This window comes from Erythrolamprus reginae, chromosome 6, assembly GCF_031021105.1.
Source record: "Erythrolamprus reginae isolate rEryReg1 chromosome 6, rEryReg1.hap1, whole genome shotgun sequence".
Taxonomy (NCBI): Eukaryota; Metazoa; Chordata; class Lepidosauria; order Squamata; family Dipsadidae; genus Erythrolamprus; species Erythrolamprus reginae.
Window position 1 is genome coordinate 90802017 of NC_091955.1, and position 18098 is coordinate 90820114.

Genomic DNA, 18098 nt, shown 5'->3' on the forward strand with positions numbered 1-18098 from the left:
TATGTCTATTTCAGGATAAGCTTATAATTTAGTAATTGAAGAGTAGTCCTTGCTGAACATCTGGCTGTCTTGCTTTCTCTTTGGGTGATTTTTTTTCTATAATCTATTTTTTTCCCTTTTGTCTATTTTCTATTATTGTAATCTCTATTTTGTTAAGATAAATTTTGAGGTCAACCAGGTTTCCTGTTCAGTTAGAATTAAAAATTTTGATAGCTGGGTGAGACTTTTGAGTTTTCCCTGGAGTCTATCCCCAAGGTCGGAGACTGAGGCATAGCTACTTTCTGGTCTTTAATTAAAAGGTAGTAGTATTCCCCCCTGGCCCGGCATACTAAGTTGTTCTGTCGAGCTCTCTGGTAAAATCCTCCCAAAAATGCACAGATACAATTTTAGACACACACATGTTTGAAAATTCAAAACAATGTTCTTTATACCGAAAAATTCACTTAAACCAAGCCCTCTTTTGGTATAGCAAAGAGCACTCGTCTCCAAACAAATTGGTAATTTGTACAAGTCCCTTATCAGTTCTGTGATACTTACCTTGCAGCTGTGAGGCAATTCACAGTCCTTCTTCTTTCACACTTTGCTCTGGTTTAGTTTCAAAGCGGGGAAAAATCAAAGTCAGTAAAGCAGTCACGAAACACAACGATCAGATAATCCTCCATAATGGCCAAACCCACAGGCTGCTATTTATAGCAGCCTCACTAATGACCACAGCCCCACCCAACCACAGGTGGCCTCATTTTCTTTGATAATAATCTCTCAGTTGTTGTTGCCTATGCATCGCTCTCCGCATGCGTGGCTGTATCATTAACTCTTGTTCTGAATCCAAGGAGGAGCTAGATAATTGATCTCCTTCTGAGCTGTCTGCCCCACTCTCCTCCTCCCTGTCACTCATGTCTTCTTTGTTGGAGGAGCCTTCATCAGCAGATTCCACCGGAGGCAAAACAGGCCTGCAGCATGTGGATGTCTCCCCCACATCCACAGTCCTTGGGGCAGGAGCTGGGCCAGAGCTAACCACAACACTAAGTAAACCTTTAAAGAAAGAACTGAGTGCTGGGGGATTTTAGGCCTGCTAACAATCTGTAAAACAGTTGGACAGAATAAAAGAGAAACAGGAAATTCGGTCTAAATAGGGGAACCCTAGAGATTTGAGATACTGGATTAAGAAAGATTCCTTTTTCCTCTTAAACCTTAGCAGCTGTTCCTTTTCCAGCTGTTTTACTGGCTAGTTGTTGCCTTCTGACATCTTCCTGGTTGCAAGAGATCTGTGTTCTATTGCAACCTTTCCAAGCAAGACAGCTTTCTCTAGCAAGTTTGTGTGGGAGGAATTCAGATTTCATGTTACCTTAAGGTCTCATTTTGAGGAGAAAGTCCCTTTATCCAGGAGTATTTTGGCACATTACAGTCGGAGGACATCTGACCTAGAGCAGGGATGTCAGACTCAATTTCATTGAGGGCCACATCAGGGTTATATTTGTATGTGTGGGGGGGCGGTGTTACAGGAGAGGCATGACATCACTTGTGTTAGGGGGGGCGCTTGTGGTGGCCCGAGTGCTCTCTGGTCTCCGGAGCGCCGTTTTCAGCTGCAACAAGCCTCCTACAAGCTCATCCCAAACTCCATTTTTGCTGGCCGTGGACCAGACCTTTGCTGTTTCTGAGGTGTTACATGGGCCAGATCTATGCACCCCACAGGCAGGATCTGGTCCTGGAGCCTTGAATTCGACACCCCTGACATAGAGGGCTTTCACTAGTTATGACACAAAGGCTTGCCCACTGCTTTAGATGTGAACTTGAGTGGGTTTCTTTTATTGTGTGTGTGTGTATTTGCCCATAACCTCTTTCCTTTCAGTGTGAAAGAAAAGAAATAATGGGTCTGTTGTGAGTGCTCCTTGTCACGTCAGATTTTGAGCAGGATGACCCAGGCCCCTCTGGAGACCCTGAACCAGGGGGGTTCCCTCCTGAAGCACAGAGCAAGAGTGAGGGAGAAAGCGATCTCAGTGAATCTGAGGAACCACTAGAGGGGGCTGATATGAGACTGGAGGAGTGGTCCTAGTCGGAGGATGAGGAAGACATTAGAGTGGAAAGTCAGTGGATAGATCCTCACTATAGGGGATTGCTCAGAAGGCGAGAGGAGTTGCATAGTAAAAGGTATTGGTGTACAGCCTTAGCTTCTTTGGGGTGTGATGTCACTTCCAGGCAGTATAAAGGCAAAGGATTTTGGGAAATTGGGTGTGGAGTTTCAACGCTGTTCAATGGAAGAGATGTGAGGCTGGATTGGACAAGGCTTTAAAACCACGATTTCTGCCTCAATAAAACGCATTCTCTGTTGGATGATTGTTGCTTGGGATTTCAGTGAGCAAATTCATAAGCTTAAATAATGAATGGACGTGTTATCTAAGGAATGCTGATTAGGCCAAGTTTTGGCTCCATTCCCGGACTGCTCCAAAGAGAGATAACTCCTTCTTCCTTGCCATTTAAAAACTGCTTTTCATTATGTATTCTTTTCTCAAATAAAGAGTTTGATTTTATCATAAAATAAGGGATTTCTGAGTCGGTGGACTGAGCGGATAAAACCTACTAGAATAGGTCAACGGTCATAAAGGTGGTCTCTGCAAGCGATATGGTAATGCTAAGAGCACAGCCAGACATGAAAGATTTAGGGGTAGTGATTTCTGACAGTCTCAAAATGGGTGAACAGTGCAGTCAGGCGGTAGGGAAAGCAAGTAGGATGCTTGGCTGCATAGCTAGAGGTATAACAAGCAGGAAGAGGGAGATTGTGATCCCACTGTATAGAGCGCTGGTGAGACCACATTTGGAGTACTGTGTTCAGTTCTGGAGACCTCACCTACAAAAAGATATTGACAAAATTGAACGGGTCCAAAGACGGGCTACAAGAATGGTGGAAGGTCTTAAGCATAAAACGTATCAGGAAAGACTTAATGAACTCAATCTGTATAGTCTGGAGGACAGAAGGAAAAGGGGGGACATGATCGAAACATTTAAATGTGTTAAAGGGTTAAATAAGGTTCAGGAGGGAAGTGTTTTTAAAAGGAAAGTGAACACAAGAACAATGGGACACAATCTGAAGTTAGTTGGGGAAAAGATCAAAAGCAACATGAGAAAATATTATTTTACTGAAAGAGTAGTAGATCCTTGGAACAAACCTCCAGCAGACGTGGTTGGTAAATCCACAGTAACTGAATTAAAACATGCCTGGGATAAACATATATCCAACCTAAGATAAAATACAAAAAATAGTATAAGGGCAGACTAGATGGATCATGAGGTCTTTTTCTGCCATCAGTCTTCTATGTTTCTATGTTTCTAAGACACCCTGGTCAACCACTAGGAGAAAAGAAACTGACTGCAAACCTCCACTGCCTTGTGGCTCTATCCACCATTGGAAAAGGCTTCAGCAGTAAACCTTGAGGTCAAATCCAGAGCTGGAGTCGCGGAAGCAGTTCGTGACTGTGTACGGCCATGTTCTGATAACTCCTGCAACATAGCTAGAACCAATATTGGCTTTTGCCAATCCATTGGAATATTTCAGAGACATGGAGAGGGGGGATCTGCTGCTTGGGTAACAGTCTATCCTCCATACTAACCTACCCAGGCTTCATGCTTTGGAGAATCCAGAACATAAATCCAATAATAATAATAATAATAATAATAATAATAAATAATAATAATAATAATAATAATAATAATAATAATAATAATACCATGGTCTTTCGAGACTGAAGGATGCCAATGCAATGTCTCTCTGGCTTGGGTGGCTTAACAGATGCAGTCTAGATTACCCATAGGATTCTCTCCTAATGATTGTGTCACAAAGTTTGGCTTAAAAGCGATTTAATGAACAAAACAGTTCTTAACAATGGATGTTCAGTGCCAGGCTTGAGTTGCTGTTTCTCACAACAGCTGCATTCAAAGGTCAAGGGCCAAGTTGTCTTTATGAAACTACAGCCCAGCCCACCAGTTTTTCCTCAACATGAATCATTTTACACATAGTCAGGTCTTTGTAGCAGTTCTGGTGCTGCAGCAATTTTTGGTGATAGCAGTTGTGCCTCGCGCTAGGTTTATTTTCCCTTAAGATTCTGTTTGGAATCTGCAGTTACCATATTTTTCAGAGTACAGTGATCCCTCGATTATCGCGAGGGTTCCGTTCCAAGACCCCTCGCGATAATCGATTTTTCGCGATGTAGGGTTGGGGAAGTAAAAACACCATCTGCGCATGCGCACCCTTTTTTTCATGGCCGCGCATGCGCAGATAGTGGAGTTTGCGTGGGCGGCGGGGAAGACCCAGGGAAGGTTCCTTCGGCCGCCCAGCAGCTGATCTGCTCGGCAGCGCAGCAGCAGCGAGCAGACGAAGATCGGGGTTTCCCTGCCGCCCACACAAAGGGGAAACCCCGATTTCTGCTCCTCGCTGCGCTGCCGAGCAGATCAGCTGCTGGGCGGCCGAAGGAACCTTCCCTGGGTCTTCCTCGCTGATGCCCCCGCTCGCCCGCCTGTCCGCCACCTGCCCGCCGCCCGCCAGCAAGAGGGGGAGAGATAGAGAAAGAGAGAGAAGGAAAGAAAGATGAGAGAGGGAGAAAGAGAGTGTGAGAGAGGAAGAAGCAAGATAGAGAAAGAGAGAGAGAAAGAAAGATGAGAAAGGAAGGAAGAGAGTGACGTCATCGGGTGGGAAAAATCGCGATATAGCGTTTCGCAAAGAACGAGATCGCGAAAATCGAGGGATCACTGTATAAGACACACTGGAGTATAAGAAGCACCTTAGTTTTGGGGGAGGAAAATAGGGAAAAGAATCTGCTTACCAGATATTCATCTGGCCAGCATCCTTAGTCTGGTCAGCTTCAGCACATAATTTTATCCCCTGGTTAGGGCTTTAAAAAACTTTATTAGGAGAGAGTAACAATGAAAGAGCTTGCAATCCATCATTAACACATGGAAAGAAACATTCAGAGCAAGTAGAGCAATGGGAAAAAAACCTGCAAAGACTCAGGGCTAGGAAAACATTCTTGGTAGAGAGTAACAATGAAAGAGCTTGACCTATAAAGCCCTTCATGGCATCGGACCAGAATATATCCAGGACCGCCTTCTGACACATGAATCCCAGTGACCGATTAGGTCCCACAAAGTTGGCCTTCTCCGGGTCCCGTCGACTAAACAATGTTGTCTGGCGGGTCCCAGGGGAAGAGCCTTCTCTGTGGCAGCCCCGACTGTCTGGAACCAGCTCCCCCCTGGAGATTAGAACTGCCCCCACCCTCCTTGCCTTCCGTAAACTCCTTAAAACTCACCTCTGCCATCAGGCATGGGGGAATTGACGCATCCCTCCCCGCCCCCCTCGGGCCTATACAATTTGTGTATGGTATGTCTGTATGTATGTCTGGTTTAATAATGGGGTTTTTTAAATGTTTTTTTAAAATTTATTAGATTTGTTATGGATTGTTTTATTGTATGTTGTGAGCCGCCCCGAGTCTACGGAGAGGGGCGGCATACAAATCTAATAATAAATAAATAAATAATCTGGTAAGAGCTGGGAACATTGTTAGCACCTGGTTAGGGTTGGAAAGAAACTTATTCTGAGCAAGTTTAGAGCAATGGGGAAAAAACCCCTGGAAAGACTTAGGGCTTGGAAAACATTCTTCACAGAGAGAAACAATGAAAGAGCCTGCAAGTTAAGAGTTGGGAAGATCATTAGCAGCTAGTTAGGGCTGGGGAAAAAAGCTACATTCAGAGTGTAAGATGCACTCAAATTATCAGCCTCTTTTAGGGAGGAAAAATGTGTGTCTTATGGTACTTCAATAGGTTTTCCTGGTACCTCTGCAGCTTCTTTAAGGAAGCGTCTGAGCCACAGAAATGCCATTTTTTGATTCTGCAGTATGACCTAGATTGACTCTGGGATTTTCTAGCTGGCAAAGAGAAGAGAATGCAGAGACAGGAGACCGGCCTGCCAGCTGCTCTTTTCTGCAGCAAATGATTCTTTCTCTCCTGAGGAGACCAAGCCATGTAAGGTGACTTTATCCTCTGCAATATCCTGAGAAACTTCTGGAGGAACTTATACGACTTCTATGCCGCCCAATCCCAAAGGATTCAGGGCTACTTACAACAATAGTATGAGTACAATATAAATAGATACAAAGCAGTAAAATAAGTTGAACATTATCTAAGGTAAAACATATCAAACTAAAACTCCATAAAAAGTTATTATAAAAAAGGGTGACACACACCATTCGTACAATCGGCCATCGAAGATGTAAATTTTTGGCCTGCCGACAAAGCCAGGTCTTCATGGCCTTGCGAAAGGCCAGCAGGGTGGGAGCAGTACGGATATTGAGGGAAAGTTGGTTCCATAGAACCGGGGCAGCCACAGAGAAGCCCCTCCCCCGTGGTCCCGCCAACCTGCATTGCTTAGTCGACGGGACCCGGAGGAGGCCAACTCTGTGAGCTCTTATTGGCTTCTGGGAGGTATTATTATTATTATTATTATTATTATTATTATTATTATTATTATTATTATTTATTAGATTTGTATGCAGCCCCTCGCCAAAGACTCCGAAGGTATGCGGTATATAGCTTAGAGAGCACCAAGAATGGGTCAACCCTGAGCTATATATTTGAATTCACTTGGAAAGAAGTCATTTCCACCCTTGCATAACTTTTATTAAGGTAACAATTCTCCCTGGGATGCATCAGGACTCCCCTACTGAGATCACAAGGAGACCGGAAATATTTCGGAAATGAAATCTGATATTAAAAGCTCCTTCATTGACCTGTACTTTTATTGTGCATCCATCTGTTTTCAGATCCCAGAAAAAAAGATAGGAAGAAGAGCTTATTTCTTGGCTCCTCAACAGTCCTGAAGTTGACCTAGATAAATATTAAAATGCAAAGCAGAATCCCATTTCAAAGATGGTTAGATAATGGGGAACAGCTGAAGATATTGTTATTGTACATTGTTTTATTATTGCTGTTAGCCACCCCGAGTCTCCGGAGAGGGGCGGCATACAAATCCAATAGATAGATAGATAGATAGATAGATAGATAGATAGATAGATAGATAGATAGATAGATAGATAGATAGATAGATAGATAGATAGATAGATAGAGTAGATAGATAGATAGATAGATAGATAGATAAAGTAGATAGATAGATAGATAGATAGATAGATAGATAGATAGATAGATAAAGTAGATAGATAGATGATAGATAGATAGATAGATAGATCGATAGATAGATAAAGTAGATAGATAGATAGATAGATAGATAGATAGATAGATAGATAGATAGATAGATAGATAGATAGATAGATAGATAAAATATCCCTGCTTCTTCCAACCCTTCTAGAAGTAGCTACTTTGGAGCACGAGAACCAATTTGATCTCGTGCAGTGATGGAGAACCTTTTCCCCCCAGGTGCTAAAAGAGCATGCGCATGGACTATCGTGCATGCGCGAGTACCCACACCCATAATTCAGTAACTGTGGAGGGAGAAAACAGCTTCCCCCGTCCCAACGGAGGCCTTCTGGGGGGCTGGAAATGGCCTGGTTCCCAACTTCTTGTGGGCCCAGTAGGCTCGTGTTTCGCCCTCCCCAGGCTCCAAAGGCTTCCTTGGAGCCAAGAGAGGGTACAAATGACCTCCCCTATCCACCCGGAGGCTCTCTGGAAGCCAAAAATGCCCTCCCAGAGCCTCTGTGGGAGCCAAAAATCAGCTGGCCAGCACACACATGCACGTTGGAGCTGAGCTAGGACAATGGCTCTGCATGCCACCTGTGGCACCCATGCCATAGGTTCGCCGTCACTGGTCTAGTGTTTAACCAGGCTAGAAAATGGGAGGCTCTGAGTTCTAATCCTGCCTCAGCCATGAAAGCTATCTGGGTGATTTGGGGCTAATCACCGGGAGACTATAAGTTCTAGTCCCACCTTCACCATGAAAGCGAGCTGGGTGGCTTTGGACCAATCACTCTCTCAGCCCGAACCCATCTCATAGGGTTGTTGTTGGGGAGAACATAGGAGGAGGAAGGTGTGTTGGATATGTTTGCCTACCTTAAGTTATTTTTAAAAAATAATGCAGGGTTCCCTCACTTTTCACAGGGGATGCGTTCTGAGACCGCCCGCGAAAGTCGAATTTCCGCAAAGTAGAGATGCGGAAGTAAATACACTATTTTTGGCTATGAACAGTATCCCAAGCCTACCCTTAACACTTTAAACCCCTAAATTGTGATTTCCCATTCCCTTAGCAACCACTTAGATTATTACTCGCCATATTTATTTATTAAAGTTTATCAAAAAAATATTTATTAAAGGCGGACGAATGTTTGGCAGTGACATATGACATCATCAGGCGGGAAAAAACGTGGTATGGCAAAAAAAACTGCCAAGTATTTTTTAATTAATATTTTTGAAAAACCGTGGTATAGACTTTTCGCGAAGTTCGAACCCGCGAAAATCGAGGGAACATTGTAGTGGGATAAAAATAACTAAACAAATTCAGCATTGTCCCAAAGCTGGAGGCTTCACATCTTGTCAGCCCAGGAAGATGTGCCCAATGGCAAGGGACTGTGGGAATTGTAGTCCAGAGCTTTGAAAGACACTACCTTTTGCAGTCTTTCGCTATCTGGGGAAAGCCAAAATTTCTGCATTAAGCTCTGCAGATGTAAAATACACTGCTCAAAAAAATAAAGAGAACACTCAAATAACACATCCCAGATCTGAATGAATGAAATATTCTCATTGAATAAAATAATACCTCGTCTTACAAACGCCTCATCATACAAACTTTTCGAGGTTCGGGGTTTAAGATTTTTTTGCCTCTTCTTACAAACTATTTTCACCTTACAAACCCACCGCCGCCGCTGGGGTGCTCCACCTCCGGACTTCTGTTGCCAGTGAAGCACCTGTTTTTGTGCTGCTGGGATTCCCCTGAGGCTCCCCTCCATGGGAAACACCACCTCCGGACTTCCGTGTTTTTGCGATGAATCCCAGCAGCTCAAAAACGGGCAACGGAAGTCCGGAGGTGGGGTTTCCCGGCGAGGGGAGCCTCAGTGAAATCGCAGCATCACAAAAACACAGAGGTCCGGAGGTGGGGTTTCTCATGGAGGGGAGCCTCAGGGCAATCCCAGCAGCGCAAAAACAGGCGCTTCGGCTGGCAAAAGGGGTGAATTTTGGGCTTGCACGCATTAATCTCTTTTCCACTGATTCCTATGGGAAACGTTGTTTCGTCTTACAAAGTTTTCACCTTAAGAACCTCGTCCCGGAATCAATTAAGTTTGTAAGACAAGGGATCACTGTACTTTGTTCTGTACAAAGTTGAATGTGCACAACAGCATCGGAAATTGACTGTCAATCAGTGTTGCTTCCTAAGTGGACAGTTTGATTTCACAGAAGTTTGATTTACTTGGAGTTATATTGTGTTGTTTAAGTGTCCTCTTTTTTTCTTTTCTTTTTTGAGCAGTGTACTATAATTGTATCCATCCTATCCCTTCTGCTGATCTAAGCACTTTTATTCTTATTTAACAATCCAGGCTATTGGCTCTGTGAAGAAATATAGGACCTATGACCTCCCCTTGGCCAGTCTGATGACACCCCCACCCTTTCTCCCCCTTTACTTTTTATTAGTGAAATATAAAATTTTGCCCTTCTGCTGAGATCTCTGCATATGTATGAGCTGATTTAATTAAAGGAGATGATTTAAGCAAACACCAGGTCTTTTAAATCAGGGGTCTCCAGCCTTGGCAACTTTAAGACATGTGGACTTTGCTGGCTGAGAACTCTGGGAATTGAAGTCCACAAGTCTTTAATAATAATAATAATAATAATAATAATAATAATAATAATAATAATAATAATAATAATAATAATATATTAGATTTGTATGCCTCCCCTCTCCGAAGACCCCTGCTTTAAACTTGAATAACAACATCTGAAATTGTAACTTGTGCGAGTCCAGTTGTCACAGTGGCCGCCAAACAATTATGAATTTCATTTCATTTATTTTAGCGATTTCTATAACTGCCCATCTTATAGCAATGACTCTGGGCATTTTACGCCAACAGTTAAAACCGTCCAAATAATACCTATGATGGCAAATTCCAACACTCTGTAAAACAAAATTCAATTCATGATCCTTACTTATTTTGTTTGTTTGTTTTATTTATTTATTTATTTATTTATTCCATTTATATGCCGCTTGCTCCAAAACGGACTCTGAGCGGCTAACAGCAGTTATAATACTGATAAAAAGAGCAGTAAAAAAACACCAATAAAATCTACAATACAAAAACTATTATATAAGAAAACCATCCGTACTAACATTCAATCCTATTATACTTTTATACTCATCAACCCATTATACTTTTAATATTTTATATGTCATTTTCATTAAATGTCTTTAAGGCGACTAGACTTTCCTTTAGAGTGACGGGCAGCTTACAAATTTAATGGAATAAAAACAAGTTTAGTAAATAAAAACATCAACCAGCAAAGGTTATATAACCGCATGGCCAAAAAATAAAATTGGGGAAACAGCCAGGAATTTAGTGTTAGCAGAGTGAGGGCCATCTAATTTGGCCCTATTTGGGGGGCCAAATTAGAAATTTGGAGCTCAGTTGTGATCGTAAATTGAGGAGTGCCTGTTAGTTGTCATTTTATGCATTGCGTATCACAACTTCTCAGAAACCCAGGAGTTCACCACCAGCATTGATTTACCTTAACCTCTTTGCTTATTGCAGTGGCTACGCGATATGTGTGGACTTCAGCTCCCAGAATTCTTGGAGCCCAGGCATCTTAAAGGGGCCATGGTTGGAAAACACTAACTTATTTCTTTGATCCTAGTGCCGGAGAGACCCTAAATCTTCACTAACTTTGACAAGTTGCTCTTATCGATATTCTGTTGGCCTTTTTATAGAATGCTTTGAGTAGCTGGTAAAGCATGAATTTACCATCTAACTTATTTCTCCTCTCTTCTCCCTTTTCTTCCTCCCTCCCTCCTTCTCTTCCTTCCTTCCAACTTTCCTTTTTCCTCCTCTCCTCTCCACACATACTTCCTCCCTCCCTCCCTTCTTTCCTTCCATTCATCTTTCCTTTCTCTTCCTCCCCTCCCTCCTTCCTTCCATCCATCCACATTTCCTTTCTCCTCCTCCCCTCCCTCTCTCCCTTCCTTCCAACTTTCCCTCCTCTTCCCCTTCTTCCTCCCTTCCTCTCTCTCTCTTCTTTCCATCCATCCATCCATCTTTACTTTCTCCCTCCCTCCTTTCCTTCCTTCCTCCCTCCCTTCCTCCCTTCTTCCTTTCATCCTGCCTCCTCCCCTCCCTCCCGTCTGCCTCCCTCACTCCTTCCAACTTTCCCTCCTCTTCCCCTTCTTCTTTCCCCCTTCCTTTCCATCCATCCATCCATCCATCTTTACTTTCTCCTCCTCACCTCTCTCCTCCCTCCGTCCCTCATTCCTTCCTACCTATTTGTCTACCTACCTTCCAACTTTCCTTTCTCCTCCCCTCCTCCCATTTTTCCTCCCTTCCATCCTGCCTCCCTTCCTTTCTCCCCCTCCCCTCCCCCTTCTCCTTTTTTTTTTCTTTTCCAGGTTCCAGAATCTCCTTTGGTCCCGGAAAGCCTTTGTGGACAATGTTAAAGTCTACAACCAGAGCTACGTCTACATGCCGGCTTTCTCCATGAAAGCAGGGACCGAGCCTTCCCTCCGCGTCTACTACACCCTGACCGACGTGGAAGCCAAGCAAAAGGTGATCTTCGCCAACCCCAACTTCCTACGGGACATCGGCAAGTTTTGGAAAAGCAAAGGGATTCACGCCAAACGGCTTTCCACCGGCCTCTTCTTGGTCAGCGCGGCTCTCAGTCTTTGCGAAGAAGTGACGATTTATGGCTTCTGGCCTTTTTCAGTGGACCTCCACGGGCGGTACATTAGCCATCATTACTACGACAACGTCTTGCCAGATTCCGGCTTCCACGCCATGCCGGAGGAATTCTTGCAGCTGTGGTTTCTCCACAAGAGAGGGATCCTGCGAATGCAGCTGGAGCATTGCGAGGACTCTTGAGTTTGCTCTAGAAGGAGCACAAAACTTTTGTGGTTTTCCAATTGCCGGTGCTTGCTTCATTCGCCATCGGCATAAAGGAAAACCAACCAAGAAACATTGTTTGGGGGTGGGAGGGATTGGAGGGAGGGGTTTGCGGGAACGAATGAACCTTTTAAAAAAAGTGCATGGACTTCAATTTACAAGCTGAATTCGAACCGAAGACTTGAGATATTTTACGGCACTGATGCGGGAGCTCCCGAGTGGATAATGTTTTGCAAACGATTTGCAGAATGCAAATGGCCCATTGGGGAGCTTCTAAATAAGGACCGAAGAGTGAGTTTACAAAAGGGCTTTCAACCACCGTGTTGAATACTTCCTATTGCTCAGATATACAACTTGATTCCCCAAATTACTGGGAGAGATGTGCTTTATTTGCTTTTTTAGAAATTCGTTCCCGAGACTGGATTTTTCAAAAGGTGCCTGCGTTAGTCATTTTCATTCCATTCAAAAACAAAAGTGTAGCAAAAAGGGCCAAGTTTTTCTTCCTCTTCCTCCTCCTCCTCCTTTTCTTTAAGAAAGCAGCAACTTTCTATTGTGTGTTGAATAGTGTATTGAAAAAATATTGAAAGTATAGCAGAAGGGACCACGTTTTTTCCCCTATTCCTTCTCCTCCTCTTTTTCTTTAAGAAAACAACAACTTTCAATTCTGTATTGAATATTGCATTGAAAAAGTATTGAAAGTATAGTAGAAAGGACCAAGGTTTTTCCCCCTCCTCCTTTTCTTTAAGAAAACAGCAACTTTCAATTGTGTATTGAATAGTGTATTGAAAAACTAAGCTGCAGAAGGGGCTATGTTTCTCCCCATCCCTCCAGAAAACAATAATTTACTTTCCATAGTGTATTCCACAAATTTTGTGGCATAAACTGGGATTTAAAAAAAATAAAAGAACCCAGGGAAATGTTTTTAGGCAGATTTTTTCTTATGCAACTTCAGCATCTTCCACATAGATCTGTGGAGGTGAAACATATTAGTTTTCAGAAGAATAAGGTCACTCCTGATCATTTAACGCCAATCCTATCTGAGCTTGCAAAATGAAGCTAGGAACCGTACTAAGCTGGTGGTTTTAATATCAAAAATGCTGGATGTTAAAGAGGAACCAACATATTCTGTAGGTTCTTCATTATCTTGAGCCATTTCTTTGATGTCTGAAAGTAATCTGTGCTCTGTAAATTTGGACTACTTCATCATACATTCCAGGATTTGCACTGTCTTTATAAAATGCAGAAATTTTAACCCAAGGCCACATGCTAAATACACATAGTCCTTGATATACAACCGCAATAGAGGCCAAAAATTATGCTGCTAAGCGAGGCAGTTCTTGAGTGAATTGTACCTCATTTTACAAGCTTTTTAAAAAATCATAGTTGTTAAATGAATCACTGCAGTTAAGAATATCATACAATCACAAAAGGGTAATTCTTTGTCAAGTGGACCAGGTTACCACTTGACTGGTTTTTGCAGCCTTATTTGAAAAGAAACCATCACAGAAACAACATAATTGATAGGAAAAAACATGCTCTTTCTAATGAAATAAAAACGAAGATGATTGAAGGTGAGAAAACAGAGCAATAGAAAAGAACCTTGCTCTGTTTCATGACCTTCAATCATCTTCATTAGAAAGAGAAAGTTTTTTATATCGCTCTCTGTTTTCTCACCTTCAATCATCTTCATTTTTATTTCATTAGAAAGAGGATGTTTTTTTCTATCATATATGTTGTTTTTATGATGGTTTCTTTGTAAATAAGGCTTCAATTTTACCTGGTCCACTTGACAAAGAATGACCCCTAGCAAAATCTGAGTTTCCCCATTGGCTTTGCTTGTCCCAGGCCATGAGGATGCTGCAGTGTTCATAAGTAGTGAAACCAATCATAACTCCCTTTTTCAGTGCTGCTTTGAATGATTACTGCGTGAATGGCTGTAAGGCAAGGACTACGTGTAGTTGCATTTTTGTCAAACCCCGATATCTCTGCTTAATGTGACAGCACAGGTGAGTTCCTCTCAGTTCGTACCGATTCGCTCGAACTGGTAGCGATCCGCTGGTGATGACGTCACCAATGTGGTTTGGAAGTCTCTAGCTCCAAATGATGGCTACGGCCTGACACCACCCCTGTGTGACAGAACATGTTGAAATAAAGTGGTTCCAGATTGTCAAACGAACGTGACACGGCTGTATTCTCTCTCTTCCCCCCTTATTTATTCAACCCATGTGCTGGATATGTATCGAAGAAAAGCTGGACTGGAACAAAATGATTTGGTATTAAAAACTGGGGAAAGGTACATCAATAATTCTGTTCTCTGCTGGTGGTTTTGCTTTGATCCTCAAGACTGAAAAGGCCTTGCAGACAACACAAGTTCTGCCCCTTCCACAAATGCAACTTCACAGAAGGCACAGCTTGCCCAATACTGCTGTTGTTTGCCAACTCTTCTGTCCTTTGTTATTTATTTTGTTTAATTTATATCCCGCTTTTATTATTTTTAGTTCGCCTATGACACTTTTTCTTTTCTCTCCGATCTCGCCTTCCTCTTTCACTCGCCGCTATTTAACGATTTTGAAGATCTCCTTTCGCTTGTACGATCCAGTCACTAGATGTCCAATTCTCCCAATCTCATTACTAATTCAAATCTGGATGTAACTCACTTCTCAATTAAAAACTTCCTTGTCTTGTGGATCTCTGTGGCTTCAGATCCGCCATGTTAGCCACAATGGCAGAGGTTTTTCACTCTGGGTAGAGAGGGTCCCCTCCGCCTCAGTGGGCAAACGCCTTCGCCCCGCTGCAGCCCGGGATGACCCTCTTCCTCCACGTCGTCCTTCGGATTTGTGTGCCTCAAAGGGTCTCCAAGAGTGAAAATTAAGTAGCCATCAAGAACGGAGCTCATTCTTTCCCAGCTGCAACGCCCACGCCCCCACCCCCACCCGGAAGTCCTTTTATTATTATTATTTTATAAACAACTGAAGCAGCGAAGGGCTCCACTTACTTTTTCCTACCGGTACAGGATCCTGAGGCCAGCACAGGGGTGCGCACACCCAACACGTTTGCAAATGCCCCCGTGCGAGATTTCATTTCTGCACATGCACCCGAAGCGATATCACACGGGCAAGATTTCAGCAATTTTTGCCCCTTTTTCTTGCACATGCGCACCGATGGAGGAATTTTACAATACAGTAGTACCTCTAGATACGAGCTGCTCCACATGCGAGTATTCCAAGATACGAGCCACGAGGGGAGATAAATTTCTTTTCGAGACCCGAGCTCAAATTCGGGATACGAGCCGAGCGTCCACTAAGTGGCGCAAGAATCCTTGCTTCTGGTTATCTCGGAGGGGAAAAACAAAGTCTAAAGCCATTTGTTCTAGATACGAGTTGTTCGACATACAAGCTCCCTTCTGGAACGAATTAAACTCGTATCTAGAGGTACTACTGTGTACGGGCCACTTCCTGACATAAACACATTTGCCTTTAGTAAGCACTTAGTCCGTTTCACTTGACACCATTGGATTGGCTGTATAGTGTTCCTTGTAGCTAAGGTGTGGTGTTCAAAATGATCCACAATTAGCTAGGATCAAGTCCAATCATGGGTTAGCCCTTGAAAACAAGGTCATGTTACTAAAATATAGGCAACTTAGGAAATTAGCACTGTCCCATTTCGGGTTATGAATAAAGGAATGAAAAGGTAAACTGAAGATTAGACTGGATTATGATAGGAATGTCAGTGTTCTTTGCAAAATATTTTCCAAATTCTGGTGATAGACATTTGCCCATTATTCAACCTGTTTATTCGGTTGCACAGGCCAAAACCTGAAGTCAGGGTTACCCAACAGGAACAGACACCAATCACCCAAGGATCTTCTACAAATCCATTGCTGGGTCATCTTTAATCTCTATTTATTTTCCAGTCAACCTTGGTAAAAAAAAACGCCTAGAAAAATAAAACTGCCCTTTTGGAGATCTTTAAAAGTTTAGAGGGATCATTTTTAAAGTGCAGTAGCAACAAAGCTCTTTTTACAATCTTCATGTAGCAGGAAATAGTTTCAGAATTAGTCTGGATTTCTCAGTAAAAAGCTTTTAGTTTCTGTTTACAGGCTTTAGGGAAATAGTGGTTTTCATTCAATTCACATCAATAAATCACCAGCCCAATGCCGAAGTAATCTAGGAGAGACGTAGTATAAGTCACTGAAATTTTAAGCCCTGGAAATCTATACTAAAGAGTTAAGTAGTAACATAATGCCTATAAATAAAAATATACATTATTAATGTCTTTTTGGGGGGCGTGGGGGGGGGAACCTAGCATTTTTGCTTATACAGTGTTCCCTCAATTTTCGCGGGTTCGAACTTTGCGAATAGCCTATACCACGGTTTTTCAAAAAATATTAATTAAAAAATACTTCACGGTTTTTTTCCTATACCACGGTTTTTCCCACCCAATGACGTCATATGTCATTGCCAAACTAATAATTTTTGCAAATAACAGAAAAAATAATTATTGTTAATAAATAATTATGTTTATAAATATCAGGATCACTAAGTGTCTTATTCAATGGTGAGTACCAGTAATAATGGTGAGTAAATGGTTGTTAAGGGAATGGGAAATGGTAATTTAGGGGTTTAAAGTGTTAAGGGATGGCTTGTGATACTGTCCATAGCCAAAATTGGTGTATTTACTTCTGCATCTCTACTTCGCGGAAATTCAACTTTCGCGGGCGGTCTCGGAACGCATCCCCCACGGAAATCGAGGGAACACTGTACAGTATATCATTAAACCCCATCTTCATTGATGAATAGAAGACACAAAAGGCTGAAAGTCAATTACTGAATAACAATTGGAAGGGAACTATAGGGTCTTATAGTCCAGCAGAATAATACCAAATAGCTTCTATAAGTGTCCAAGAAAAACAACACATGCATTCCTCAGTCAAATTCCACTTTAAGGAATTTTTGTCTTGGCAACTATTAAAATGCCAATTGCCATTGCCCCATTTTATCGATGGAAAATTAAAAGATCTAGGCATGGCTTTATGTCTCTACAAGATGAGTTGATCCAGCCTTCCTTCCCATCCAGACCAAACGTTATTTATTTATTTATGTATTTATTTATTCAATTTTTATGCTGCCCAACTCCCTAGGAATTCTGGGCGGCTGAGAAATTGCAACATATCCAACCAATTAATAATGGAAATTGAGCATACAGCCTTATCACTTGTGATTGAAATTTTGAATTCCAAATGCAAATCAGCTGTCTCCTTTTAAAAGAAGGTTATTACCTTAATGTTTCCGGCTGCGCTTATGGCCAAAAAAGAAAAAATGTTCAGAAACGGTAATTAGAAATTAGAATATTCTCGTATGTTTACATACCTAATAAACCCCTGTGCATAAAACTGTTGAAAGTCTCTATATGTGTATTTGTAAATTACTTTGACTTCCTCCTAGGTTAATGGCAATATGATCACCATTTCATATCTTCCCTGGTTTCCGCCAATAAAAAGAATTTTGGTTGAAAAAATCCACAGGAACTGAATTTAAACATGCCGGGGATAAATACAGAAAATAGTATAAGGGCAGACTAGATGGACCATGAGGTCTTTATCTGCTGTCAATCTTCCATGTTTTTTAAAAAAGCAAGATTCTGAAATATTAGATTGTTGAAACAAGGATTTTAAAATATGTCAAGCTACTGGGAGATGTTGCTTGATTATTTTTCCCCAGTTTTTGTCACTGACGGTCCGAATCTTAATGAAATTCTAATTTTTTTTTAAAAAAAACACCAGTCCTTCCCTTGTGGTGATATAAATGATGGTAAAAAGAACAGTTTTTTTCTGAACGCCATCACTCTACTAAACAAATAATTCCCTCAACACTGTCAGGCTTTCTACTAAATCTGCACTTCTATTCTACTAGTTTTTCTCATCATTCCTATCACCCATTTCCTCCCATGTTGACTGTATGACTGTAACTTGTTGCTTATATCCTAAGATTTTTATTAATATTGCTTCTTCATTGCTTATTTGACCCCTAT

At 42.0% G+C, this 18098-nt stretch overlaps 1 protein-coding gene across 1 annotated transcript in view; it reads left to right on the forward strand.

Annotated features, from left to right (window-relative positions):
• Positions 1-14240, forward strand: part of ST8SIA1 (ST8 alpha-N-acetyl-neuraminide alpha-2,8-sialyltransferase 1) — a 57185-nt gene extending 42945 nt beyond the window's left edge. Inside the window, 1 exon segment of the mRNA XM_070754364.1 lies at positions 11579-14240. Within this exon segment, the coding sequence (XP_070610465.1) occupies positions 11579-12047 (469 nt within the window). The 3' untranslated portion in view covers positions 12048-14240.
• Positions 14241-18098: the final 3858 nt, after the last annotated feature.